The following is a 26,860-nucleotide window of genomic DNA, read 5'->3' on the forward strand; positions in this document are numbered from 1 at the left end:
TTTTTTAAATTTATTTATTTATTTATTTATTTGTGTGTGTGTGTGTGTGTGTGTGTGTCCAGCTCAGCCCACCAGGGGGCGGGACTGGCTGGCTGGCATGTGGTGCTGGGGGATTGAACCGCGGTCCCGGTGCTTTGTTAAGCTTGTTCTAAGTAGGTGCTTTAGACCACTGAGCCATCTCACCAGCCCCTATTATGGGATTTTAGTAAGACAGATAATCTAATCAGAGTAAATATTCTGTATATGATAATAAGAGTAATAGACACAAGAAATTAGGAGCCAAAGTAAGGTCAGAGAAAGGTGGACTGACTTCTAAACTTTGTCTTTTTAAAACCAAAAGTCCAAGAGGCTGGGGACATAGCTCAGTAGAATATGCACTTGCCTGGCAAGCGCAAGGGCCTGAGTTCAATCCCTGGTTCCTAAAAAAAAAACCCCAAAAACCAAACAAACCAAAAGTCTGAAAGCATAGCACACTAGTTTAAAAACTAAGAGACACCTAGAACTAGTCACTTATCAAAAGTCACTGTGGATGCATTTATGATGGGGTATCCAAAAGTATTCATTTGGTCAACCCTAAACATGAGGATTGGGGGCCAGGGAACTGGCTCAGTGGAAAAAGTGCTTCCCAGGCAAGCACAAGGGCTTGAGTTCAATCCTCGGTTCTGCCAAAAACAAAACAAAACAAAAAAACCCCAAAACCATGAGTGTTTTTTTTTATTTAGAACAGGGTCTGACTCAGTGATTCTTCTGTTTCAGAAGAAATTGCCTACGTGCTGGGATTACAGGCCAGCACCACTATACCTAGTCTCACTTGTAGTTTCAGCATGCCCAGGGTGTGGGGCCAGCATGACATGGGGGGATTGACCACCCCCTGCGGCCCTCTACCTAAGCAAGCCAGCCAAACATGAGGATTTTTTAATATTTGATTTTGTTGGCAAGTTGTCAAGTTTTTCAAATTGCTTTATAGGTTATCATGGATGAGGAAACACATGAAAGAACTGAGAGCCCACAGTTTTGCAGAGACAACTTTGTAATACTAAAAGGAGGCTCCACTCCATGGGCCAGCTAACTTTTCTTGTACACGGCTAGAGAATAAACGTTTTGGGCTATAAAGTCTGTTACAACTAATATTCTGCTCCTGGAAGTTGAAGACAGTCACTAAAAATACTAAATGGATGTGCATGGCTCTGTTCCAATAAAACTTTATTTATAATATAAATTATACAGTGACCTGGATTGATCCTTAGGCTGTGGTTTGATGAAATCTGCTCTGATCTGTAACAGAGAACCATATTAATACACTAAGACCATGTTTAACACATACCTATATATGAAAGATTATTTAAAATTCATGATTGGGGGGTGGGAAGATAGCTCAGTAGAATAAGCACTTGCCTGGTAAGCACAACGGCCTGAGTTCAATCCCTGGTTCTGAAAAAAAAAAAAAGCTTCTCTTTAAAAAATAAAATAAAATAAAATTAATGATCAATGGGAGACACTGTTTCCAAGTCTAGCCATCCATGAGATGCACCTAGGAACATATATTTTACTGCTAGATTTCCAAGTCTCACCTCTAGAAATTATTTTTCTTCAGGTCTAAGAATATTTTTCACTCCTGAGATTCCTGATTAGAAAAACAAGTTGTGAATAGCAGCACCAACAATGAACTGCACTATGAGAAGCACATACAAAATGGAATTCTAGAGATGAACCCTTATTAGGGTGAAGGTGAGGTCCCAGGGACCAGTGTCCCAGGTCCACTGTCACATGTTCACCTTCCCCTCCAGAGCTGGAGAGGTGAGTCTTAACCCCAGCTTTGCCATTAAGTGCTGTGACCCCGAATAAGCCACAGCTTCGGAGGCCAAAGTTTTGTGAAAGATGGCAGTGCTAGAATGGAGTCACGCATGTCAGGCTCCAATTCGAGGACGTAGCGTAGGGCAGTCAGAGAGGCGGCACTCTCATGCGCACATGCTTATGCTCCTAACGATTACAAGAACTTCCTGACAAGCCCAGCAGACTTCCGCGGAGAATGTCTCTGCAGGGCCTCTGTTCTGCAGCAGCCTACTGGATCCTGGGCGGGGGCACCCTTATTAGTCAACCTTTAACCCTGTTTAACCCTTAAAAGCCCTTTGCTTCCCCCAATGATGGCATATGTATTCCAGATTGATACCTTCTCATGATTGAAAAAATCATTTTTAAATCATAGAGAACCATTCTGTTACTTAGATTAACAAGTTACCTCATCTCTAACACCTAGCAACAAGGGTGGGATATTAAGTCCCATTCTGGAAACTCTAATCTTTTGTCCTGTCTTAGATAATGAAATGAACAGTTCAAAAGTGAGAAAAAATTACAGACTGTGGCATTTAGCTGCCTTCCCTTTAGCAGGATTTTTCCCAAATGGCAAACAAAACTGAAACAATTTTTTTTCTGTATTTTAGGGAAGGGTCTACAGGGTGTTCAAGGTCTCACTACTAGATCGGACTCAGTGATTTTCCTGCTTATAGCTTCCCAAGTGCTGGGACTGCAGGCACGCACCACACCACCTGTCTTAATCATGGTCTCAGTGCACCCTGCAGGCAGGGCTGGCATGGTAGGCCAGGGGATTGAATCCCTGGTCCCTGTACCTGCTTGCAGGTGCTTTAGTCCACTGAGTTATTTGGCCAGCCTTTGAAACAAATTTCTAAAGGGCGATGAGTTTTGATATAAAGATAGCCTATTCTTTAGGTTTTTCTCTGATGAAAGAACTTTAAGTAATCATCTAGGGAGCGATATCAACTCTAATTTTCCTAATACACTTCAGTAGTTTTTGACCCACTTAACTGAGTGCCTCTTTGATATGCTGGCAGTTTAAAGATACCAGTTCAGAATAATGGAAAGGTGGTCAAAAGGCTGGCCAGAGTTTGCACAAGGCTTTGTGGGTGTGCTAGTCAGCTTTCTCTTACTGTGACAAAACACTTGAAGTAATCAATTTTAAGATGAAGGAAAGGTTTATGGTCTCAGGGGTTTGAGTACATGGCTTACTGGCCTCATTACTTTAGGCCTGTGGTGGTACAGTTCATCATGACGAGACATATGGTAGAAGAGCCCTGTTAACCTCATGGTAGCTGGGAAGCAGAGACAAGAACAGGAAGGAGCACAGTCTCACTATCCACTTTAAGGGCATAGCCCCAGTCACCTTGCTACCTTCCATTAAGCCCCACCTCTCCAGTACCTCCAAATAGCCATCTCAGGCTTGGGACCACACTCTCAACACATAGGCCCTTGGGGACAATCAAGATCCAAACTAGACTCGTGGAGATTCCTGAAACGTGGGAATTCAAAGGGATAGCTGAGTTTTTGCCCTTTAAGGAAAACAAATTTACGTTTTTAATATTGCGATCTTAACAGCATGTGATTGAGGCTAAATGTTAAGAAGATGGAGACAAAGGAAAGGATGAGAGCTGGTTATTTTGAGAGCTTGATGTATACACCACAGTAACTATGATCACTGATATTGTACCCATTAAAAGTCCTATAAAAGGGGCCGGGGAGGTAGCTCAGTAGAATAAGCACCTGCCTGGCAAGTGCAATATCCTGAGTTCAACCCCCAGTAAAACACACACACACACACACACACACACACACACACACACACACATACACACACACACACAAAGTCCCATCAAGGGATGGTGGTGCTGAGGGCCCTCAGAGCCCCTGATAACAGAAGTTCTCAAAAGCTGAGTTCTCTGTTTGACACTCAGGGCTCATTATATCCATATACACCTTCTATACTTCAGTACTTCATGACAGTGTTCTTTATTGCTTGCCTTGAGCTCTCAATTATTATTCCCAAAAGCTCTGCACTAAGGATTAATGCTTTATGCCAACTTTATGAATTATAAATAATGAATTCCCAGGATCAGGAAATGGTCAATGGAAGAACTTAAATAATCACAAGGGAAAATGAACTTTCACATTCAAATCATCCACCAAACAACAATAACAAAAAAGCTCCCCAAAACAAAACAGAAAAAAAGAATTAAAGCTCTCACTCACAGTAGTCAGTTCTGCAATATTGTGACACTTGTGTTCCTAAGAATCCTTGCTTTATTTTTTTTGCAGAACTGGGAATTGAACTCAGGCCATGCGCTTGCCAAACAAACACTTATTCCACTGAGCCATCTCCCTGGCCCCCAATCCTTGCTTTAGACAAAAAGCTACAATAGAAAACATAGTTCCTATGAAGGACAACACCCCAAAACTTGACCAATAACATTTTTAAAAACCTCATAAAAATAGCAGCACAGTTTCAAACATGATTAAAAACGTAGGAAATATAAACACCAAAATAATGTTACCTTGAAAAACGCCTAAGTGGTACCTGTGACGGTGGCCCCTGATGCAGGTCCTGGTTATTATAAAGTGGAGGGGGAGGCAATCTCACATCAGGCAAAGCTGTGATGCACCACAGCACAAGTGGTGGAAGTGTGGGAAGATGTCTGAGGTGTGCGTACCTTATGTATCCCTATGTGGCTGAGTCACTGGTGGTGCTACACTGCCAGGACATCCCATGTGGGTGTCGCTTTCTGTTTTGACTCAGTGTTCCTTGTGGACCAAACTGCTCACACAAAACATGAAAAATGTGCTGCTTAAATTATCCTCTACTATTTTAACTGCACTGAAAAAGAATATTTCTCAGAACAAGGGCTATAGTAGCTGTACACTGGCTCATCTAGCACGATGGAATGACAGTGGAATCCCCCAAAATCCCCTCGCCATCCATGGAGTCCTGGTTAAGTTTCCCAAACTTCAAACACATGGAACCAAGGGTGAGCAAAACTGGAAGTAACCACAGGCCTTTGCAGTACTGAAGAGAGTTCTCTGTGCACCTGGCCGTAAGTCAGCTTTGTCGTGGAAGTGATTATTTATGGACAAAACCCCTCACACACTGAAGCCAAGCCTCTAGAAAGAACAAAGATTCAATTTCACTTTTACCTCTTCCCAGATAAGCTACAGATCCTCTCAGTAGTGGGGATTTACAATCTGTCTGCCGCAGAGAGAAACACAACTGACACAGAGGAACCACAGCTCCACCCTGAGAGTCATCAAAGTGCTTTATTTTGTAAAGCCTGGCTCAAGACTGGAGTGTATTGTTAGCACTAGGAGATAAAGGCAAACTTCCTCACTCTGTCCAAACAGCTTACAACAAAAATGAATGACAGAGACGTTACAGACAAAAACAAAGCATTTGTAAACTTCTAAAAGCATACAGAGATTGGCCACAAAGGAAACAGTTACTCAAATCATGACTGTATACTTGGTCTTCACTTCAGGGTGTCTTATTTGTAAGTCTCAGGTCAAAGGAACCACAGAACTTCAGATACCAAAATGGATTTGATGCCAGAATTAGTAGAGGTGACGGCCGTGGTGGTGAGGGAACCAGAGCATAGCACTGATTAATTTAAATACATAAAGTCCAGATCTGTGCAGTTACGTTACAGTGAGGTCAACATCCCTGGATAGCAGATCTACGCAGTCAGTCCATAGCAGTCGGGTGGTGTCGCTGCGGGCTCCTGAAGTCGCTGTGAAGGCAGCCACACTGATGGGCACCATGGTACCCTGGGAGCCCAGATGTGGAGTGACAGAAAGGCAGTGTGGCAGGGGATCTGTGGATTGTAAGTGACTACCTAAGGGTGGGTTTTTCTTCCTTTTCCTGGAACTGCCTAAAAAAACCATCTCATGTTCTAAATGAAGAGTTTTAAAGGCACAGCTTTAGCACAGCATGTAAGTTGATAACCTACTCTAAGCAAGTCTAGTATTTATACTTGTCACCTTTTAGAAATTGCAGGAAAGCTGGTAGATACATGATTGATGTTGGAGATTTTTAACCTGATTAAACACAATCAGCACAGTTTAGGGCAATGAACTTACATAACCAGATTTGAGTTCAATCTTTTTCTTTAAAAAAAAAAAAATCAAGTTGATAGATGTACATCTGGAGGAAACAAAACAATCTTTATCCTTTTATTGTAAAAGACTGTCTATCATGTACTTTGAACAAAACACTCAAAAACATGACTGCAGGACACATTTCAGGATAGGACAAACATTATTTCACCTACACTGTAAAATGACTTTACATGTAAACTTCAAAAATCACATGCTGTATATTAAATTTTTAGATTCAAAAAATCCCTGCTTTCCTAATAATGTAAACAGTAAAACTGAAGGGTTCAGTTAAAAGGGATAATTCTAACAAAATAGCACTGTTCAAAACAGTGGTCAAACATAAACCTCTTAGAATTCAGATCTGCCATCGGTCACAGTAGCACTGAGAGCAGGAGATGTACCCACCATTGCCCCAAACTATGCAGCTTTCAGGGAAGCTATTTTTTTGTTTTGTAGCATGAGTTCCTACATTCAACAAAAGGTGTAACAGTGAAAGAGGCTCCAGGCAAGAAGAGAGAAGCAAGCAGATTCCCTGGACTGTTCATGGAGGTGAAAACGTAGACAGAGTCCTGTGGCATTGGCTTCTTGGGGAGGGGAATTAATCTGGGACACTGAGAACCCCCACAACATGGGGATGGGACCCCGAGCCTGTATACTCGGAGATGTCGGCATTCTTCCGTCCAGTGCTGGGGACTGGTGACAACTATTAAGGAGTGTCTGCAAGTGGGGCAGAGTGGAACATTTGCAGTGATTTCTTTTTTCCTTTTAATCTCATTATTATCATCATCATTATTATTATCTTCATTATTATTATGAATACTGTCTCATCTCTTTCAACTCAAAAAAATAAATGGATCCACAGTTTCTTGGGTGATGCCGACACGACGGCTGCTCTGACATGCATTTTCTTCTGCGCTTCCCATGTGCCCATTCATTCGGCCACAGCTGGAATCTGAGGTTCCTTCTGATTCAAGCTGATCAATTTTAATTAATTCATTATTTTAAAATGTGCACATGAGCACATGTGTGTGCATACACGCACATACATGGAGTCAGAAATAGCTAGTACGATGCTGGAAAGTATCAGGTAGCTGTTAAAGCGAGTTGCCCCCAAGCAGTCATCTTGGCCTGAAGATGTAAACAAGGAGGTTGCTTCCTGCAAGATGAGTGCTTCATTGAGTTTGGTTCAGTTCTCCTACACCAGAGCGCCTCTGTTCTTCCCACGTTCGTGCCCACCCAAGGCTATGTAGGAGGTTACGTCAAGATGTGACCAATAAAGTCCAAAAAGCGCTTTGAATACTGTTCTGGATTCACGGTTGAGATCTCCGCTCCAGCCTGGATGGTTTTAAAGGAAAAGTAATACTGATATAATGTTTATGATTTCCCCATTACTACTCTGTATCTCTAGCTATTTCCAACTGCAAGTGAACACTGAGCTAAGAATACATATTTTCAAATGGTGCTGAGGATGGAACCCAGGGTCCTGTGCATGCTAGGCAAATGCTCTACTGCTGAGCTGCACCCCAGCCCTAAAGCAAATACCATTTGCATGTAAGCAGCCTCTGCTCTTAAATTAGAGCTCAAAATACTTTGGTCATGAATCTGTGGTTGAAATGAGGCAAACGTTGGTGGCAGCACCAGAGGCTATTATCACATATCCGTGATAGTTGTAATTAAAAAATCCAATTAGCCACATTTGGGACATTTTTATCAACAGTGCAATCTGTGGCTTACATTTGGAGGCATGGGAACAATGCCTTTAGTTTACAAGAATGCAGAATGGAGATACTTGGAAAATGATAGAAACCTGAACATCTGATGAAGGGAAACCCTGAAGACAATGTCTAGGATTGGGTTAATTTCCCAGGACCCTCTGAAGTTTGTGACAGAAGAAAATGGGCTGGTACTCAAGGACAAGGGGCAATAGAGCAGGGACAGATCAGGGGAGAGCTGCCCAGGCTCCTCCCCAGCACACGGCTGGCTGTATCTCTGTGGGGTCCCAGGCTGCAGCTGCTTCTGCGGGGCCCAGGGTGCCACTGCTCCCCTTTCCCAGCAACTGCACAGAGCAGGGAGGCCCCGCCCGAGGGGTCCCTCAGGGTGTTTCTCTTTTTACATGCGCATGCTGGCCAGCAATGCACGCAGTTATTGGCCAGCTTCCTGGGCTGCAAGGGCAAGGCCAGAGTTTAAGTTGCCAGGTGGTATTTTTTATATATACCTCTGGGGGCAAACTTGTAATCCTGAGGCATGAACTGCTGGTGTTTCCCCACAGGGGAGCCACTGAGGGCAGAGAAGGGCCCTCCACAGCAGCTCAGCACAACACTCCTTTGCTAAAAGTAAGGTTTTGTTCTTGAAAGCTGTTCCTGACTTGAGGCCATGTAGGATGCTATGGAGTTAAACTGCTAACTTACTTGAAGACTACCACAGAGCCTGTCTGGCCTCAGCGTGTTCCAAACGCATGACATGTACTCCACAGAACCAACACTTGGGAACCCCCTACCCCACCCTGCTGAGTCTTTCCTGGTCCACCACACATATCCTCCCAGAAAGCCCGAGCAAGCAAGGCCCTGGAACCCTTTATCCACGGAGGGAACTGAAGCTAGAAAAGCATCTCTTCAAAGCTTCCGCAGCACAAAGGTGACAGGATTCTGCCCAGTTCTGTCTTGACAAGGAACCCATGGTTTCTGGTTAGAGTTGAGCATCAGAAATACCATGGGGCCTTCTGAAGACCCCCTTCCTCAATCCCTGAGCTGGACTCAACCTGTAGAGGAGGGAGTATAACTGGTAAATGCAAAACTTGAAAACAGGCTTGGAGCCATACCTGAAGCTGCAGGTACTTGGGAGACTGAAGCAAGAAACTGCAAGCTCAAGGCCAGTCTGGGCAACTTAGTGAGACTATCTCAAGATAAGTGATAAGGTGGGAGAGATAGCTCAGCACACTAAGCCCCTGCTTAGGCAAGCGCAGGGACCTGTATTCGGACCTGGGTACCCCATGCTGTGCCAGTTCCACCCTTGGGCATGCTGAGCCAGTGACCTAGTCTGGGCATGGTGGCACACACCTGTAATTCCAGTGCTGGGGCGGCTGAAAACAGGAGGATCAGAGTCCCAGCTCTACAGTAAGACCCTGCACCAAATAAATTCAAAAAACTATAAAAGGGGCTGGGAATATAGCTCAGTGGTAGAGCACCTGGGCTTTGATTCCTAGTTGTTAAAAAAGAAACCGAAAGGTGCACAGCAGATGCTGATGTGAGCTCTATTCATGGCTCTTGTGCACAGACCAGGGAAGGCCTTGCTCTGCGTCCTGCACGTGGCACAGTAAGTCGGCTCTTGAGAGATGACAAATACATCTTTGGCAAATGGAGTATGGCTTTAGGCTGGCTTCATCTCTAGGATGACAAAGTGCCTTTAATTGAACTTGTTTGTTCTGGCGGGTCTTGGTTGGCTCCAAACAGTCTGTGAGAGGCACCTCGCCTGCCAGTGTGAGCCTGTCTCATCTCTGGGTCCCAGCTCATTGGTGAGAGGTGGGAGCACAACATGTGCCTATAACAGACCTGAGATGGACATGGCCTACGGGGGAGTTCAGCCAGCACAGGCCCGCGAGGTACCCTCGCTCCCCTGCCTGCAGTTTCTCCTGGTCATCAGGGCACACACCAGTCGCTTCCTCACAGGCCCGTCAGGGAAATGACAGCTAACATATGCCTAGAGTAACAATTCCGAGCAAGGATGACAAAGGTGATGAATTAAAATAAGAGACTCTGATCTGATAGTCAAAAGATTTCTATAACAGAAAAAAACACAATCCAATGGGAGAAAGGAAATACAATCCTCACATTTGGAGAATCCTGCTTCAGCCCAGAATATTTCAGAAGAGAGTAAACTCTCTGTAGCACTTTCATTTCTGGGGTATTTTTCAAACATGGGGTAGAGTCTCAGTGTTCCAGTAATGCACGAGGCTGTTGAAGAGGTCCCAGTGTGGAGAGCCACATGGCAGAGACTGTCCAGGGCTGCAGCAGGCTGAGGAGAGCCGGGGTGGTGGCCTGCACAGGCCAGCTCTGAGTCCTATGCTAGGAAATGCTCCCCTGGGAAACAGCAGCCCCCAGGGATTAAACAGTGGGCAGAAAAGAGGCAGGCAGCAGAAAAGGGGGGCTCCTACCATCCAGACAGCAGCAAAGATCAGACACAGAGGAGGGTCTACTGTGGTACTCACCCCGTGTTTAACAGTTTTTGCAGCATGGGCAGCTTTTTTCTTTGCATCATAATGAGTAAGGATGTCAATAATGGCCATGAAGTACACCTCTTTCCTAGGCGAATCTGTAACAATGAATGACAGCTGTGCAGTGAATGAGACGAACGTGGTCCCCTGCCTGGCTCCCTGGACCCACTCCTTTTTCATATAAGGATCTTAAAAAGGGACATTATAATCCTAGGATGCTGATTGGTCCATGTGTGGGATTGAGTGCTTTTACTTTTACTCATTAATCTGGACTTTCTTATAGTGTAATTTCTTTGGTGCAAAGGGAACACTATTTTTAAAATGTTCTTTAAAACCAGTAGAACAAATTACGCTTATTAAATCTTTTCTACTATTAGGTGCACTGCTTATAATTCTCATTCGATATATTATTAAATCTGGGTAAAAGATTGTATATATTACCAACTTTTCATATTTTAGTGTTTCAGATATAAATGGTAAAAATGTGCTCTACATCTCATTTTCTTTCTTTTTTTTATATCTCATTTTCTGCAGAGAATAATTTTGATAAGCAGCCTGATGTAGTAGAGCACACCTGTAATCCCAACATTCAGGATGCTGAGGCAGGTACATCACTGTGAGTTCAAGGCCAGCCTGGGCTACAAAAGTGAGTTCAAGGCCAGCCTGAACTATACAGCAAGACCCTGTCTCATCCTCCCTTCCCCCCTAAAGAGGAAAACACAACTCAAACCCACTTGATGCACCACCTGAGATTTAAAACAATGAACCATGTGTGGGCCACTTTCACAATCCTCTGTAAAATTGTTGCATTTTTTGTGGCTAAGGTAAAATGTGACCTTCCTTCAAACACCCAATCACCTAGATGCTGGGCATGGAGGGTCCACTGGCTGAGAAGAGGTCACAGAGCTCTTCTGGAGGAGGACAGGAGCAGACAAGGGGTCCTCACACCACGCCCTGGGTCATGGGGTCACACGTGAGCTCAGGAGAGTCTCTGATATTTCTGACATCCTCACAGAAGATAGAATGTTCAAATTTTTTTCCAAACATTTCTCTTATGTGTTATCTGTGTGTATTGTTCTGTTATGTGCGTGTTGTGTAGTCCTTTAACACACACTTGTCCCCAAATTGATGTCCTTGGACCCTGAAGGATGGGTCTCAGAGGATAGCTAACCTGGACCTGGGCTGTGGCTACTACAGACCAGAATGCAAAGTTCAAAGCTCTCTGTGGGCAAAAAGCACCAACTGTAACTAAACTTACTCTCATGGCATTTAATTCCATACACATCAATGTTGGGGTCAAACTCGCCGGGAGCCAAGGGTGGTGAGCTGTTCAGCGTATTCCCGGGGCTGTCTGGAGGGGTGCCAACTGGGTGGGTGCCATCACTCTCCCCCTCCTCCTCCCCGTCATTCTCCTCACACTCCACCTCCTCCTGTTCAGCTCGCTCCACGTCGTGAATGCCCACCAGAAGGCTGTAATCCATGAGCTTCAACTGGGCAAGAAACTAGAGAGGCGGGGGGTAAGAGGTCAGTTATTTCTGAATTGCCAAGATTTAATGAACGTCTATGTTAGGCAGGAGGAGCACAAGTTCAAACCCAATCTGGCAACTTATCGACTTAGTAAGACCTTGTTTCAAAATAAAAAAAATATAAAAAAGAGGGTGAGCATAACTCAGTGCAAAGCTCCTCAGTTTAGTCTTTAGCACTGCTAAACACACACACACACACCCCAGATTTAATGAACAAAGTCAGGAAAACCTGCACAGCTGCCAGGGCTCGGGGTGCTGGATCTCCTGAACGCAAAGCTGGAAGCTGAGGCCTGCATGAGCCACATGGAGCGCAGACTACCACCAAGACCAAGGAGCTGCCGAGAGACGCAGGAGGCTGCTCCCCGGCAATGCACACTAGCTGAAGGGAAACTCCAGGGCCTTGCCCAGTAGCTTCCAGCACAGCCTCTCCACACGGTTTGGGTGGGTACTCTGAAATCCAGCACATGGACTTCAGGTGCTTATGCTGTCCGTTACCAAGAAGTCAAGTCCCAGTGTCCCAGTCATGTCAGCATTTTGGTGAGTAACGCAGTCCCAAAAGATGCCAGAGATGCTCAGCTTCCACAAGGCACAGCAGGTACCAGGTGCCGTCCTCTCTTTGCAGTCTGGTCCAGTCACCTGAGAGCATGCTGTGAGGCAGGCCTGAGCTTGTGTGCGTGCCTGTTCCTGTCTGCTGAGTTCTTTCTTCTTAAGCAGGGGCTGCACCCAGACACTTAGCATCAAGGAAGTGTGCTCTTCTCACTGGCCCACTGATGGGAATTGGGCTGGGGACTCCCCGGTCCCTACCGGGCTGGCTCTGCCCAGGGCCCAGTTCCACCCTGACTGCAGGCTGGGGTCTAGAAAGCGTGTGGCCTGCAGCACACAGCACCATGCCTGCTCAGGGTGCAGAGCAGCTCACGGGGCTTAGGCTCTTCAGACAGGATTTGGGTCCAAGGTTCCCCATATACTCCGAGCACACACACATATCTCTTGAGCTTCTGGCTGCAAATGAAATGAGTCTGAAACGTAGAGACCTGCAGGGTGGTTTCTTTTTTATGAGCCTGCCAGGACTCAACCAGGTCTCAGCCCTGAGCAAGAAGCCACACTCCCCCGAACAAAGACAGCTCTGGGGTGCAGGCCTGTTCCAACGCCCCTAGCTGCCTGCTTCCCAGGCCTCCACCTGTCCATGGCCCAGGAATCTTGCTCTCCTCACAGCCCATCCTTAGCTCCCAGTTAGCTGCCTTCTCTGACAAAGCCCACAGCACCAGCTGAATGCTCCCGTTTGTTGAGTTGAGAAGAAAGAACGCATACAGATCTTATATTTGGGTCCTGAAATGAGGTAGGAGAGCTGTGTTTATTATCTAAAAGCAGACAGAAGCAAACCTCTCCCCTAAGCAGGTGCTGAGCTCACATGCAGCCTCATACTTTTATGGGGCTTCAGAGAGAGGAATGCACTCTTCTTCCTCATGACTTCCCCAGGCTCCTCACTGTGATGATGGCAGGCTTGCTTCCCATACTCAGACGCTGCTCAGCTGCCCACAGTCCTGGCACGCTGGCCCAGAGCATGAGGCCAGGATTGTGTGGGGGCAGCTGCCCGGTCCCAGGCTGAGAGTAACATAAGAGGGCGCTGCTTCCAACCTCTACCAATACAGGGCCTGGCCCCAGCCCAGGAGCTGGAGCTCTGGTCTGCAGGGCTGTGGCTCGAGGACATGGCAGAGAACAAAGAGCCACAAGAGATGGTGCCCAGGGCACAGAGCTATAAGGGTGCACACAGGAGCCCCCAGAGTGTGTACCGCACCACCTCCAGGCTGTGCTCAAGCAGCTATCCCTAATGTTGTTCTTTATACTTTAGAAGGAAGACAATGTGTTAAAATCAGCTGGTCTGATTACATTAATGAGCTCTCTGAGTCCCTGGAGGGGGTCACAGCTCCATGCCTGCTGATGAGATTCTGGCCCTGCTCCCCTTTGAAGGGCCTTGTGGGCCTCCTGTCTTAGAAGTGAACTTGGAAAACACTGGTCAGAAGGATCTGAGCACATTCTGGCTGTCTGGATGTGTGACCGGAGAGGTGCTCTTGGTGGCCCGCGTCTGCCCAGCTGTTGTCCCAGGTCTCTGGGAGGCTGTACCTGGACCTGAGCACAGCCTCTGGGCCAGTGTCTCCTCGGCCTCCTCCACTGTCCCCTGCCATTTCCAGCAGTTGGGGCACAGATGGAGGTAGCATCACCACCTTGAGTCCTACATGCTGGTGTGCAGTGGGGGTGCCTGGATGAGCCTGAGCAGTGGCAGGGGTGGGGGAGTCTTTCTCCTCATCTCCACTCCTTCTGGTGCCTGGGGCATCCTTGTGACCAGCTGGGTGCAGGCTAAACTTCTCCTTCTAGCCCTCCAAGAAGGAAAAAGTATTTTCAGAATGCAAATCTGGTCATGTCATGCATCTGCTTCAGTCCTTTCACTGTGGTTCAATTTCTCACAGAACAGGAACAAAGCTCTCACATGGCCAGCTTGGCTCCTCCCACCTGCACCGAGCCCCTCCCCTAGACCTTCAGGCCTCAGCCATGTGGTGCCTGTCAGGGTACCCAGACTGCGCTTCTGATGAGGCCTGTGGCTTGGCTGCATTCTGCTGGCGGATGTGGGTGTCTCCTCTTCTAGCAAAGCAGCCTCAGGATGGGCTCTGGCTCAGTGTGTCCCAGACTTCGAGCACATGGGGGTTCAGACCAGCAAATGCATGGTGTTCCTCCTTCTCCACCTCTCAACACCCTCTAGCTCTTCCTACCCCCTTCCTTGTCAAACTACCCAAACCAAGATGCAGCAAAAGCAAAGCAACCATAGACACTTCGCTTGGCACCCCTGCTGTCCTGACTGGGACGTGCTTGCTCCAATTACTACAGAAGAGGGCTACTCCCTGCCTCTCATGGGCAATGCAGCTTCAGGTCCCAGAGCTAGGAGTGTCCTGGGCTGAACCTGGCCTGCTGGTGACCCAAGCAGGCAAGTTTCTGGGCCTCCGCTGTCCCTAGAGCCCCAGGCCTGTGGTTGGACCCTGCTTAGACTCTGCCTCTAATAAGGAAAAGGCACAGGGCTGGTTAGTTTTGAGGGTAACCCACAAAACCAACAGTGAAAGACAAGAGCCTCTCAGGAGCGAAGCTGTTCAGTGGGCCTGGGAAGACAGGAAACCTGGGTGTCACACCCGCTTTCAGATCTGCAAGGTCAAGGCAGAAACAGGACAGCAAGGGTGGGATGAAGGAGATGAGAGTTAAGGTTTTGCAGATAAGACCCATTTATTCTTCTTTAAAGGATCTCCTTCCTTTTTGTGTGGTGCTGGGGATTGAAATCATGGCCTTGAGCATGTGAGTCAAGTGCTCTTTCTCTGAGCCACATCTCCCGCCTCAGACAAGCTTAAGAAACCAAGGCAGCTGGTCATGGTGGCATACGTCTGTGATCTTACCACTCGGGAGGCTGAGGCAGGAGGATGGCTGTGAGTTCAAGGCTAGCCTGGGCTATCAAGTGAGCTCAAGGGAAGTATGAACTAAAAAGTAAGACCTCAGAGCAAAAGAAAACAAACAAAAAATACAAAAGAAAGAAAGTTAAAAAAAGAAAGCCATGCAAGTCAGAGACGGTTACGTCTTCCTTGTCTTGTGTATTCTGTCCCTGGAGAAGCCCACCTGTTTGTACCTTGGCTATTCTAACTGTAAAATGGGATAATGGTACCCATGTCATAGGCCAAGCCAGAGCATTTAACACTGCTGAGGCAAAGAGAGTGGTGCCCTGCATGTGATGATGGCACGGCTGTTTGTGCTGCTGACAGTGTGGTTCTGATAGTGGCCTTTTCCCCTCCAGGGGAGACAGGCTCTGGCTGCTGGCCAAGACAGATGCCTGGAAGCCTACTGCCTCACTGCTGCTCATCTTGCATACTGTTCTTCTGCCTCTGCTGGAGCACAGTGGAGAGAAGCAGGGTGGTTTATTCAGGAATCATGATAAAGACGATTCCTGCCAGGCAATCACAAGACTGCTGCGGACTAGAAGTTTGCAGTGAGAGCAGAGCCAGGCAGGGGCTCCGCTAACACTGGACAGTGAGGACACATCTGCTCCACCATCATCCCTTTCAGCATCTAAACGCATGTTATTTATTTTTCAGTAGGTAAGATTTCAAAGTGTGCAGATTTTTATCTTTAGTTTCCCTGGTTTTCCAACCTTCTAAGGTCTTTTTAGTAATAACCTGATCTGCTGTGTCATTCTCTAATCTGATTCCTTAACTAATTGTATTAAATCTTGTTTTTGTTGTTTGTTTTTGGTGCTGGACACGGAGCCTAGGGCCTTACCATGCTAGGTGTCTAAGCAGTGGGTACAATGTGTCCCCCTGTGGCTTTCTGGAGTTCCATCAGGGCCACGCAACCAAGGGGCAGTGAACAGCCCTTCACAATAGGTTCAAAGGAGCTCTGTCTGCTAACATCACTAACACGCTTGTTTACTGAATGACCATCTCCTAACACATCTGAGGTGTAAGTTAAAATTTTAGCTGGCCCTGTTTAACATCTGACTACCTGTTAAAACTTACAGTCTTCCTCTTTTGGAATACTTATCAAAAACAGCCTCAGCTGTGTTTTCATAAGCATTTTTAACTTTCATTTATATCTGCAAAGGAGGGCAGTCTCTGCCAACCTCTACCTGTGGTCTGAATTTAATGGCTTCAAGTCTCTGAGTATGTAACAGTGTTTCCCAACTGTGCTTTTGCATCCCTCAAACTGGGGTAGTAGCAGTAGCTACACCTGAGGAGCTGTTCTAGCACACTGGGAAGCTGAGGCAGGAAGATCACAAATCGGACCTTGCCTGGGCAATGTAGTGAGACCCTGTTTCAAAAGTAATGAGCCTGGGCTGTAGCTCTGCAGGAAGAGCCTGGCTTCAATCCCTAGTACTGACAAAAAAGGTGATGAATACATGAGAATGAGGTTTTATGTAGTCCACAGATGTTGGCTGTCAGCTGCTTGAGGGCAGTCACCCTTTCAACATGACTGTGCCACCACAGAGCTGAGACACGTGGTGAGGGGGCATGGGGAAGAGCTGCAGCTGGGCACCTCGGCACAGTTTTGCAGGTTTGACAGGAGGATCTTAGTGTAAGCCAATAGAGATCAAAACCACAATCACAGCTGACAAGAGGCAGGGAAGAAAGCAAAAGTGACCCACATTCTCTATAGAGCTCTGTCTCTCTGTCTTTGTCTCTGTGTCTGTTTCTCTCTCTCTCCATCTATCCCTCCCTCCCTTCCTCCATCCCTCTTTGCCTCCCTTTTCTCTCCTTTCTGCAGAAAAGGCATGCATGCTTAATTAACATGAAAAACTGTCTAAGCCAAAGCACCCAGAATCATATCAAAACAGAACAGAATTTCTATTATATAAAGAAGCCACTAGATTCTCAAATAACAATTCTTTTACAGAAAAAAAAAACCCTCAGATTGTTTATTGAACTACAACAAATTTAAGACTTCTACTTAATCATTATACAAAGAAAACAAACAAAAACTGCTCAAACCTTAGCAGTCAGGTCAGTCAGCTGCATTAAGAAGCATGGGACTGAAGAAAAAGGAAAACCAGATTAAATTCTGGTCTCACTTGTCAAGATCAGATGTCAAGCTACCTCACCATAATTACCTGCTTAAAAATTTAATGATGCTTCTGCATGAATTTTAAAACTAAAGACACTGTTATCAGCCATTGAAGATTTTTTTTTTAATGAAAGAACACTTTATAATCTGTCTCCATTTCAACAAAACAGCTAAGTGTGAGAGCCATGTACAGGATTAAACTATCCAATCCTTTAATCAACGACATTATTAGACACAACAAAAGGGGTAAGAGGATCCTCGTGTAATTCAACTCAAAGTCTGAACTGCCTGAGTTACATCATTTCTGGAGGCTACACATCATAGTGATACACAGTCAACAAAAGAAAGTGAAAATAATTTTGAGGGGTAGGTCATGGATCACCCTAGGGCTACTTACCATAACTGCTAAAATAATATTATTCTCATGATCAAAGATTTGTTGATTAACCAGTAAAAATTGAAAAGAATATTTCCCCTATGGTTACTCTACTTAATTATCAGTTAGATCAAGTTGATGCCAAAGTAAGAGGAAATAAGTAATATACATTTTAGCAGTAACCACTGACTGAGGAAAAGGCAATGCTGATTAGTAAAAAGAGAAAAAAAGTTACATACTAAAAGCAAACACCTATTCCTACATTTTAAAATCAGACACTTATATCCTTTACAAATAAATAATTATGCTCTAATCCAAAGACGCAGGTTATAAAGGTTAAAATAATGTAAAGTATTTCATTAAATGATCTAAAAATAATCAGTAGTGAACTTGGCCAACCTGACTGTCTTGCAATGAAAAGGGCTGTTAGATTAAAAAGGAAATTAAAATACTACTTCTGCCTTTGTGGGGAATCAAATGCATGACATTTATTCTTTGGCTCTAATCATTTTAATTGTTTTTGTTTAATGATATGAAAAAGAAAATCTACAAAGCTCTCTAAGCAGCAGCTCTTAGGATGTGGGGAACAGTACTTCAAAGTAAAAGGAAAAAAGTGTGCGCACTCCAACAAAAGTAACAGCCAAGAGAAACCTAGTTTGGTAATTGCCTAAATTAGAATTCTTGGCACCACCTTGTAACTCAACACATTTTTAAGAAAACAAATCTTTTACTGAGTTTATCTCTAAAGAATTGAGCAAGGATTTCAACAGAAAAGCAGTAATGCTTTTATACCCACCAAACTGATAGAATGAGGTGTATTTCTAATTCTCAAACAAAACTGTATTTATCAAGAAACATGTAGAGCACACTGAAAGCCCTCTGCAACACTCACTTCCGACACCCTCCCTGTGACCCGTGCGCACGAGCTGCCTGTGCTGGCTTCCTGACAGCAAGGCTGACCCTCTCTCCCTGGCTCTGGTCATGGCGCTGGTGGGAAAAGTGGTAAGCTCTGAGGCTGTGTTCACCAACACTGAGTCGTGATTCAGACGCTGGAATGACAGAACCGTAATAGTTACTGAACACTTTTTTGACATGCTCCACTATGTGACAGAAGCCAGCAAGTCTGGCCCCTCCTGAGTTCTCATGGCTGTGACCCTCACAGACTGGCCCCACAACAGAGGCAGAACCCAAGGGTGGCGCTGCTCAGCAAACGCTGACAGCCCTTTCTGGTGTGCATCATCCTAAAGCGAGATCATACCACACGCGGTGTATTTGTTTCTACTGGAGCTAGAGGATGTAGAACATGCCCGTTTGTGCCTTGGCTGTAGATCTAAACAGATGGGTTACAAAAGGCCTCAAAGCTGACAGCACTGACACTGACACAATGGCGCTGGCCTTTCTATTGATCTTTCTTACCTCGACATCCTTTTTCAGTTTTTCCAGGAACATCTTTTTGTTATTGTCATCAATATAAATCTTTTGGCCTTCATTAATGAAATCGTTATCCTTTAAAGTTGGCAGTTCTTTGGCCTAAAACAAAGGAGGAAAAGAATGAGAAAGCAGTTTGAAGAACACCTAAAAAACCTGTACACCCTCGGATCCTGGAAATTTAAATTTGCCCTGTTCACAGCAGGGGTCTCACCCAAGGCAAAGAAACATGAGGTGGCCTGAGTGCCACCAGGGGGCACCAGTGAGCTGCGACGGCAGGAAGCCTTCCCACTAGGAATGGAGGGGTACATAGGATCCATATTATACAGTATTTTGTAACTTGTCATTTTTTTTTATAAGACTGACCTGATCACTTTCTTCTATATACTCTTTTACAAAGAGCCTTCTAACTGTAAAATCTGAATTCTTGGAATTCCTTGTCAGAAACCCTCAACTGCCTGACTGGTACAACCCAACTTCATCCCTACCCCAACTCTTCAGCAGCCCCTGCCCAATCCTGTTTTAAGTAACGTATTATCTTGTCTCACAAAGGCCCTGACCACAGTCACATCCACTTTTGAGTCAGGGAGAATGTGCAGCCACCAGATCCTTGCCATCTGTCCTTCTAAGCCCTCCCGCTCACCATTCCAAGAAGGGAATTCTGCTCTCATGTGGACAATGTCAAAGGAAAAGAGCTGCAACACAAAATGCATTCAGATGAACACTTCTATTCTGTACCAATAACCAAGAGGGTGGTGAGCTGGGGAGTTAACTGCACTGCTGTTGACTGATGCTCAGTAATGGGGGCTGCCCCAGTGGGTGTCAAGGCAGAGACAGTCTGAGCCTATGTGGCAGCACCCATAGTACCATAGACAGCTGATTTTACAATAGTGTGGATTATTCCATTTCACATGTGCAATCTGCATCGCAGGAGAGCTCAGGAAACGAGGCAGTCTCCCCCATCCCAAATCCTTTCAGCCAGGTAAGGGGAATCCAACATAGGACACTGCTTTTCGCTGTGCAGTAGTGACCCCTAACCAGCTCTTTTCCCATTAAGTGTGAACCAAATGGAAAACAAAACTGTACAACGTTAACAACCACAGCCGAATGCCTTTCGTCTTCTTTTAAGTGTGTATTGTCTCTAATGTCTCATCTATTATTATTATACTCCTTAAAATAAATTAAGAAATACAAAATAAAAGGATGGAAAAATTATGGCTTAATGAAAGGAAGAATTAATGTTTGATCAATCTTGCATGCCTGTATCTGGTAATCTAAGCAACAAATTTGATAGCAATGTGTAATGTAGCAACCACTGTTGATTTTCTATTCTTGTCCTGAAATTCCACACCATTTGTATTATTTTATGTTTCTTTGTTTCTGTCTTTCTTCTTGGCATTTTAGATTTTTTGTCCTCTTTAAAATAAAATTAAAAAAGTCAAAAAACAAAACAGAACTCATCCAAAGAAACAACATATTCCCCTTACTGGTTCCTGTATTGTGTCCCAGAAAGAAAACAGCCAGGTGTGTCTACCGATCTACCCTCCAGTGCTTACACTAGACACCTCCTCACTTTACACTGTGCAGGCAGGCCTACTGACATGCGTCGAGACATACAGAAGTGTATGTATCATGCATTTCTAAACTAGTAGCTACAGCTATTCATCTTAACTTTGAGAAGAAAAACTTTCAAGCACTTTATAACTTTGAATTAGTTAGAACTACTTTCAAAACAACTACCCTCATAAAATAGGTGTAGCAAAGCTCAGAAACCCAAAGATTCAACTCAGTTGGCACTTTCTGCATTATTGTCACCTACAGGGATGATGATGCAAACAGGTCACAATTTCTACTGTAAAGGACTTTGCAGTCTTGTGTGGGAGAATAACATGAAATAAGGCAGCATAGGATCGGTGAGATAGCTCAGTGGACTAAGTGCTTGCTTAGGCATGGGCAGCGGCCAGGGTTCGATTCCTCGTACCACATGGGGCGCTGGCCCCGCCCCCAGGTGTGCCGGCCACAGAGACCAGGCATAGTGGCACATGCCTATTATCCCAGCTCTGGGGAAGCGGAAAACAGGAGGATCATTAGAAGTCTGAGTCGTGTAGTGAGACCCTGTACCAAATACACTGAAGAAAAAAAGTCTGGGGAATAAAAGTGCAATGCCATTTTTCAGAGAAATTTAAGATGGGCTTTGTTAGATAAACTCCCTACATCTGTCGTTAATATTTTTTAAAAAAGCAATAAATACAAACAAACCCTAAACATCCTCTGTCCGAACAGAGTGCCTTAATGTCAGTATCAATCACACCAGAGTACAGGGCTTTTCTATTAGAACTGCAAACAGGATAGTCTAGGTGGAAGAAATCCAAGATCCTGATGTTTAACAAAACTTATTCAGAGGGCTGTGAGATAAGCACCGCCCAACACACAAAGCAGTAACTGAGGAGAGGGCGCGGAGAGGGTACAGGAGCATGCTTTTTTCAAGCTGACAATTCGGGTATTTTTGTGTGACTATGTTTTGGGGATTGTGGTAGGTAGCGTTGGGGGTGTTAAGGATCAAGTTATCACACCTAAATTCCACAGCTCATTTTATATGTGCAAGAAAAGATGGGAGGGGGGCGTCTGTGTGTGTGTGTGTGTGTGTGTGTGTGTGAGAGAGAGAGAGAGAGAGAGAGAGAGACAGAGAGACAGAGAGACAGAGGCAGCAGAGACAGAGACAGAGAGACAGAGAAATGAGAAACCTGAAGGCTGAGATGACAGACCACAGACATGGCAGTAAATCACACATTAGAGATGTGTTTGTAACACAAGTCACATTAATGAAGATGAATGCCATTTCAAGTTCACCCTAGCAGAATTACCTCATGTGACAGGGAAAGTCTAATCCTACCTCATAAAACTCTGGACACCCTGTACTGTATTACCAAGCTTACTTGTGAATTTCACAGGCACTAGGGACATATTTAGATTGGATCAAGTTCAAAAGAGGGCAACCAGATTGGTTAAGAGACTTAAGGGCTTACTGAAAGGATCAACTGGCAAAGACGGGCCCTTAGCAGGGCAGCTGTGAGAGGAATCCAACCTGCCCCCACCATGTCTGCCTGGAGTGCTCAGGAGCATCAGCGTTTAGAGTCGGGAACCCCAGGGTCCTATCCTACTCACACCCCTTACTGTCCAGGGAGCTGGAGACCTTTCTGGGCTGCTTCCCAAAATGAAAAAGGGGGGGGGGGGAAACACTACCACAATTCATGGCAGCTACGAGTCCTGTGCTGAGCACTGCATGTGAGTCACCTCAGACACCCAGAAACTGCACCTATCCTTCCTGTCCACACCATACGGACGAGGAAACAAAGGTCATGAAGCTTAATGAGGGTCTCACAGCTTGGTAAGTGGTGAGGGTGGATGGAAACCCTGGCAGGCTCTTTTAGGTTTTTTTTCTTTTTCTTTTTTTTTTTTTTTGGTGCAGGGTCTCACTAAGCAGCTCAGACTTATAGTGATCCTCCTGTTTTCAGCCTCCACAGAGCTGGGATTACAGGTGTGTATCACCATGCCTGGGCTCAGTTGCAGGCTCAGTGTACCGGGGGGTGGAGCTGGTGGGACATGTGGTGCCAGGGATCGAACCCCGGCCGCTGTGCTTGCCTAAGCAGGAGCTTAGTCTGCTGACCTATCTTGCTGGCCGGGCAGCCTGACTCTTAATCAGTCTGCCAAGGGAGAGCTGTGCTGAGCAGGACCTGTTACTGTCATTACTACCATGACCATGACCACACCACCACAGCACCACTGCCACCATCCACGTGAGCATTACATACATCCTAGGAATTCAGAAGTGTATTATACACCTCTCTCTCTCTCTCTCTCTCTCTCTCTCTCTCTCTCTCTCTCTCTCTCTCCGTCTCTCTCTCTCTCACCCTGAGCTTGTCAGGCAAGTGCTTATTCTACTGAGCTATCTCCCCAGCCCCACATTTTCTTTAAAAATACTTTTTTACTTTTTTATAAAGAAATTAGCTGATCAAGATTGTCACCTAACAATGCATGATTCACATTCAAGAAAATCTTACTGCATTTTGATAAACTGCAATGTACCTCTGTGATAATGAACGACATTTACATTAGAAATGCACCTTTTTTTGAGTGGGGCAACCCACTAAGCCCTGAGTTAGCAAACTTACTGAACTGTGGGTATAAGTGCACACAGAGTGGAGGCCTGAAAAGTGGCAGTTACCGGCTGCAGCAAGGTCTTCATGAAGCGCTGGCTTCTGCATGCCTCGTAAACCCTGTGTGGAGTGTTTGCTGCCAGGAGTTTCCAAGCTCGAGTCACTGGTTCTGGCTCTCATGGGGAACTATGAGGGCTGACTGCAGACAGCACAGGGCCGTGGCTTCTCGGCAAGGAGGTAAATACAGCCCACTCTCAGTTCTTGCTCTGAAGTTGATTGTCCTGCTGGTCCCACAGAGATTAGGAGCCTCCAAGTGTGGTGGAGCAATCTCCATCACAACATGCTCTTCCCGGAGGGGCCTGATCCTCCTCACATCCTCACCAGGTGCCTGGCCTGGGCCAGGACCTTGCCAAGGTTTTTAGAGATGCTCTGGGGCCAGCTGCTGAGGATCAACTGGGCACCCAGCCAGACCCAGGCATGTTCTCTCATGTGTCCTGTGCTAGGCTCAAGAGAGGACATGTCTAGCCATGTGCCAGGTGAGCAGCGGGCACAGCTGAAGGGGTAAGGAGAGTGACACTGTCCCCACATCCCAGTCACCCTGCCTCTGTGAGCAAAGCACCAGCCCTCCTGGAGCATGCTGGAGATTTCCATTTCCATAAAGTACACGGGTATGTGCACCACCCGGTCCCAGGTTGCCTGGCTGTATCTTGGTTCCTCCAGCTTCTGGCTGTGTGACTTGGTTGTCCATCTCTAAAGGGATTAGCATATAGGGTTCTTGTGAGGCTGCCATGACCACACACATGAAAGGCTGAGAGTCGTGTGTACCATGGGGGCATTACAGACAGATGGTTACAAGCTCAGCAGGTTCCCAAGTACAGGTTGAATATCGAGGGAGAAACTTGTTGCAGGTAAACGCAGAGAAAGAGCTTCTTCTTTTTCTAAGATGTGTGCCACACTTCACCATCTTATACTAGCCGTGATGCTCCGGACCAGCAACTTAATCACTCAAACCCTTTTCTTCCCCTTTGTAACACACAGTACTGCAATAAGAACTCTTAAGTTGGTTTCCTTGATTCCTGCCTGATTGTTTAAAGAAGTAGGTCTTGAGAATTAAGTTATGGATGGTTCATACCATGTTTAAAATATCCTTTGTTTGCAAATTTGTCTACCATTCACACATGCCTCACATGGACTCTCTATTTATTGGCTTTTTACTCTGAGGGTCCTATAGTTGGAGCACACTAACCCTGGGTCAGCATTCCCTTTCACTAGGTCACATGGGACATGAAAGATGCTCTGGGCATGCTGTGGCAAAGGTGACACTGCCCAAGGGTTCTTTTTCTCCGCTTAGGGGGCTCCAACACCAGGCCTTGCCTGCCATACTTCCACTGTGAGTTCTAGCTACAGAATCCTGTTCTGTGGAAGCTACGCCCAGTGGAAAAATCTCATGGAAAATATCTTCTCTCTTTATTTTTCTAACTGAAAGCCAAATGAGAATAAAATGTGGCTGCATGATAATAAAAACTTGGCAAGTGAACTTTTTGGGAGCAATAAAGTATCTAAAATTTATGATATTTATTAAGTGCATGGAATAAAATGGTTTTATATACACAGCCAACGACAGAAATTTGCTGACTTCTATCTTAGCTTAATTTTCCATGGGTTAGTTTTTCTCAGTGAGCACATTATAACAGTGGATAATTTAGTGAATGCTACCTTGCTGATCTAAAGCAAAAATCCAGGAGCTGAAGGTTTAGTAGCCAGCAAATAGTGTATAACTACACTGTGAAGCAGTAGGGATCTCACTGGCACACTGAATTTCCTGTGAGTCGTGAAAGGAAGATGGTTTCATTAGAAACATCTCTACCTCCTTGTACAAACTTTTTGGCTTCTTTAAATTGTTCCTCATCTAGTTCATAGTTTTCAGACACATGGGCTTTGCATGGCTTCTTGTGAGAAATCCAACATATAAAGAGTACCATAAAAAGCAGATAATAGGAATTAGCAATCAGATCTTTAGGAAATAGGAGGGGAACAAGCGGGGGAGGGCCAGAAGGGAAGGGAAAGGGATGAAAAAAGAATGCAGATGAGCCATGTACACGCACCAGCCCCCACAATGAATGCATAATTACTACTGCTGCAGACAGTAAGAAAACATAAAAAATTTTAGAAGTCTATATTCTTCAATAGCGAGTAACATATTAGTAACAAGATAGGTCATGGTCAGAATGTTTGCAAGTCAGAGATAGATGAATGTGGACAGAGTCCAGATGTGCATTCCATGGTACCCAGCCTGGGGAGAACCAGGATGTGGACACTTACATTTTTGTCTTTTTGAGACAGGGTCTTGCTATGCAGTTCAGGTTGGCCCTGAGCTCACTTTATTTATAGTCCAGGCTGGTCTCGAACTGGAATCAATCCTCATGCCTCAGGCTCCTAAGTGCTAGGATTACAGGCTTGCACTACCACACCTAGAAGTGGACACTTCTTAAATGCCTTTGAATATAAAGTTATTGCTCCCTAGGGTTCAACAAAAGATGTAAGTGATCTCTAAGGACAGATCCAGATGGGAGCTTGAGATTTAAAAATATTTACAACAGCTACAAAGTTTAGTACACTTGTGTTTACAAATTAACATGTGTCTCCATGGTTGGCTCTGCAGACAAGGACTGGAACTGAGCCATACCTAAGAGAAACTAGAGTCTCCTGAAACAAAGGGGACACGGGACTTTGCTTGCTTCATGGTAGGCAGAGAGAAGATAAAAAGTGAGGCCCTCATACTTTTTGCTTTATATTAATATAAAATACTTGTCACTTAGCATTTTGATACTTAAAAATTAGCAAGAATTTTTTGAAAACTGGTAAAAGCAAAAGCATACATGAATTTACCAAAAGATGGGAGTTTGCCTGTGTTGTAGGGTAATAATAATAAGCTTCTCTTCTGGAGGGGTAACAACCTAAGTTTGAAGACCAAAAATTAGAGAAAAAGGAGGACTGCAAGGACAGCTAACATTTTGCCCCTAGCCTTCCAAAGTCAGTGAGGACTCAGGACATAGGAGAACCTGTACTGTAACATCATGTAACTCAGTTGGCTCTGTGGTCTGCGTGGAGTTTAGAACTATAGTGTCTTAATGTTTAAACAAGTCAGAAATAGGAAATTTTGTCTTAATGACATTAAAAAAATAAAATTACCTTCCTGATGACAAGTTAAAAAATAAAAACCCTCACAAATTTTAGGTCTGTATCTATAGTCAGAAATGCAACTTCGGGGGCCTGCTGGTTAGCTCAGTTGTTTAAGCGCCTGCTCATGCAAATGCAGTTGGGCGCAGGGAACCACGGTTCAATCCCCATGTCTTACCAGACCTGCCCTTAAGGCAGCCCAAGCCAGAAAAAAAAAGAAAAAAAGAAATGTAACTTCATGTACACAGAGTACAAAGGAAAAAGCTTGAATGTTACTATCATTGTACACTTTACTCAAAACAGGAAACTTTCCTAACCAGCAGTTAACAACGAAAAGTAAAGGATATACACTCCTAAGATGCACAGAACCTATGTCTGTGTCACACAGAGCCCAGGTTTTGCTTTTGTCTGCGTGGAAACCTTACTGGGAAGATGAAATGGACCTGGTCACACTTGAATGCTT

At 45.1% G+C, this 26,860-nt stretch overlaps 1 protein-coding gene across 3 annotated transcripts in view; it reads right to left on the minus strand.

The window, feature by feature from the left end:
- Positions 1-5,081: 5,081 nt before the first annotated feature.
- Positions 5,082-26,860, minus strand: part of Pip4k2a (phosphatidylinositol-5-phosphate 4-kinase type 2 alpha) — a 180,869-nt gene continuing 159,090 nt past the window's right edge. For 2 of the 3 annotated variants that reach the window (XM_004644754.3, XM_023704970.1), the window contains 4 exons: positions 19,049-19,162; positions 11,403-11,646; positions 10,139-10,242; positions 5,082-7,269 (listed from right to left, as the gene is read on the minus strand). In XM_004644754.3, the coding sequence (XP_004644811.1) occupies positions 7,189-7,269; positions 10,139-10,242; positions 11,403-11,646; positions 19,049-19,162 (543 nt within the window). In that variant the 3' untranslated portion in view covers positions 5,082-7,188. The remainder of the gene's footprint in view (positions 7,270-10,138; positions 10,243-11,402; positions 11,647-19,048; positions 19,163-26,860) is intronic. The other variant, XM_023704969.1, reaches the window with a different exon arrangement.

The sequence above is a fragment of the Octodon degus genome, unplaced genomic scaffold, assembly GCF_000260255.1.
Source record: "Octodon degus isolate 3935 unplaced genomic scaffold, OctDeg1.0 scaffold00208, whole genome shotgun sequence".
NCBI classification, from domain to species: Eukaryota; Metazoa; Chordata; class Mammalia; order Rodentia; family Octodontidae; genus Octodon; species Octodon degus.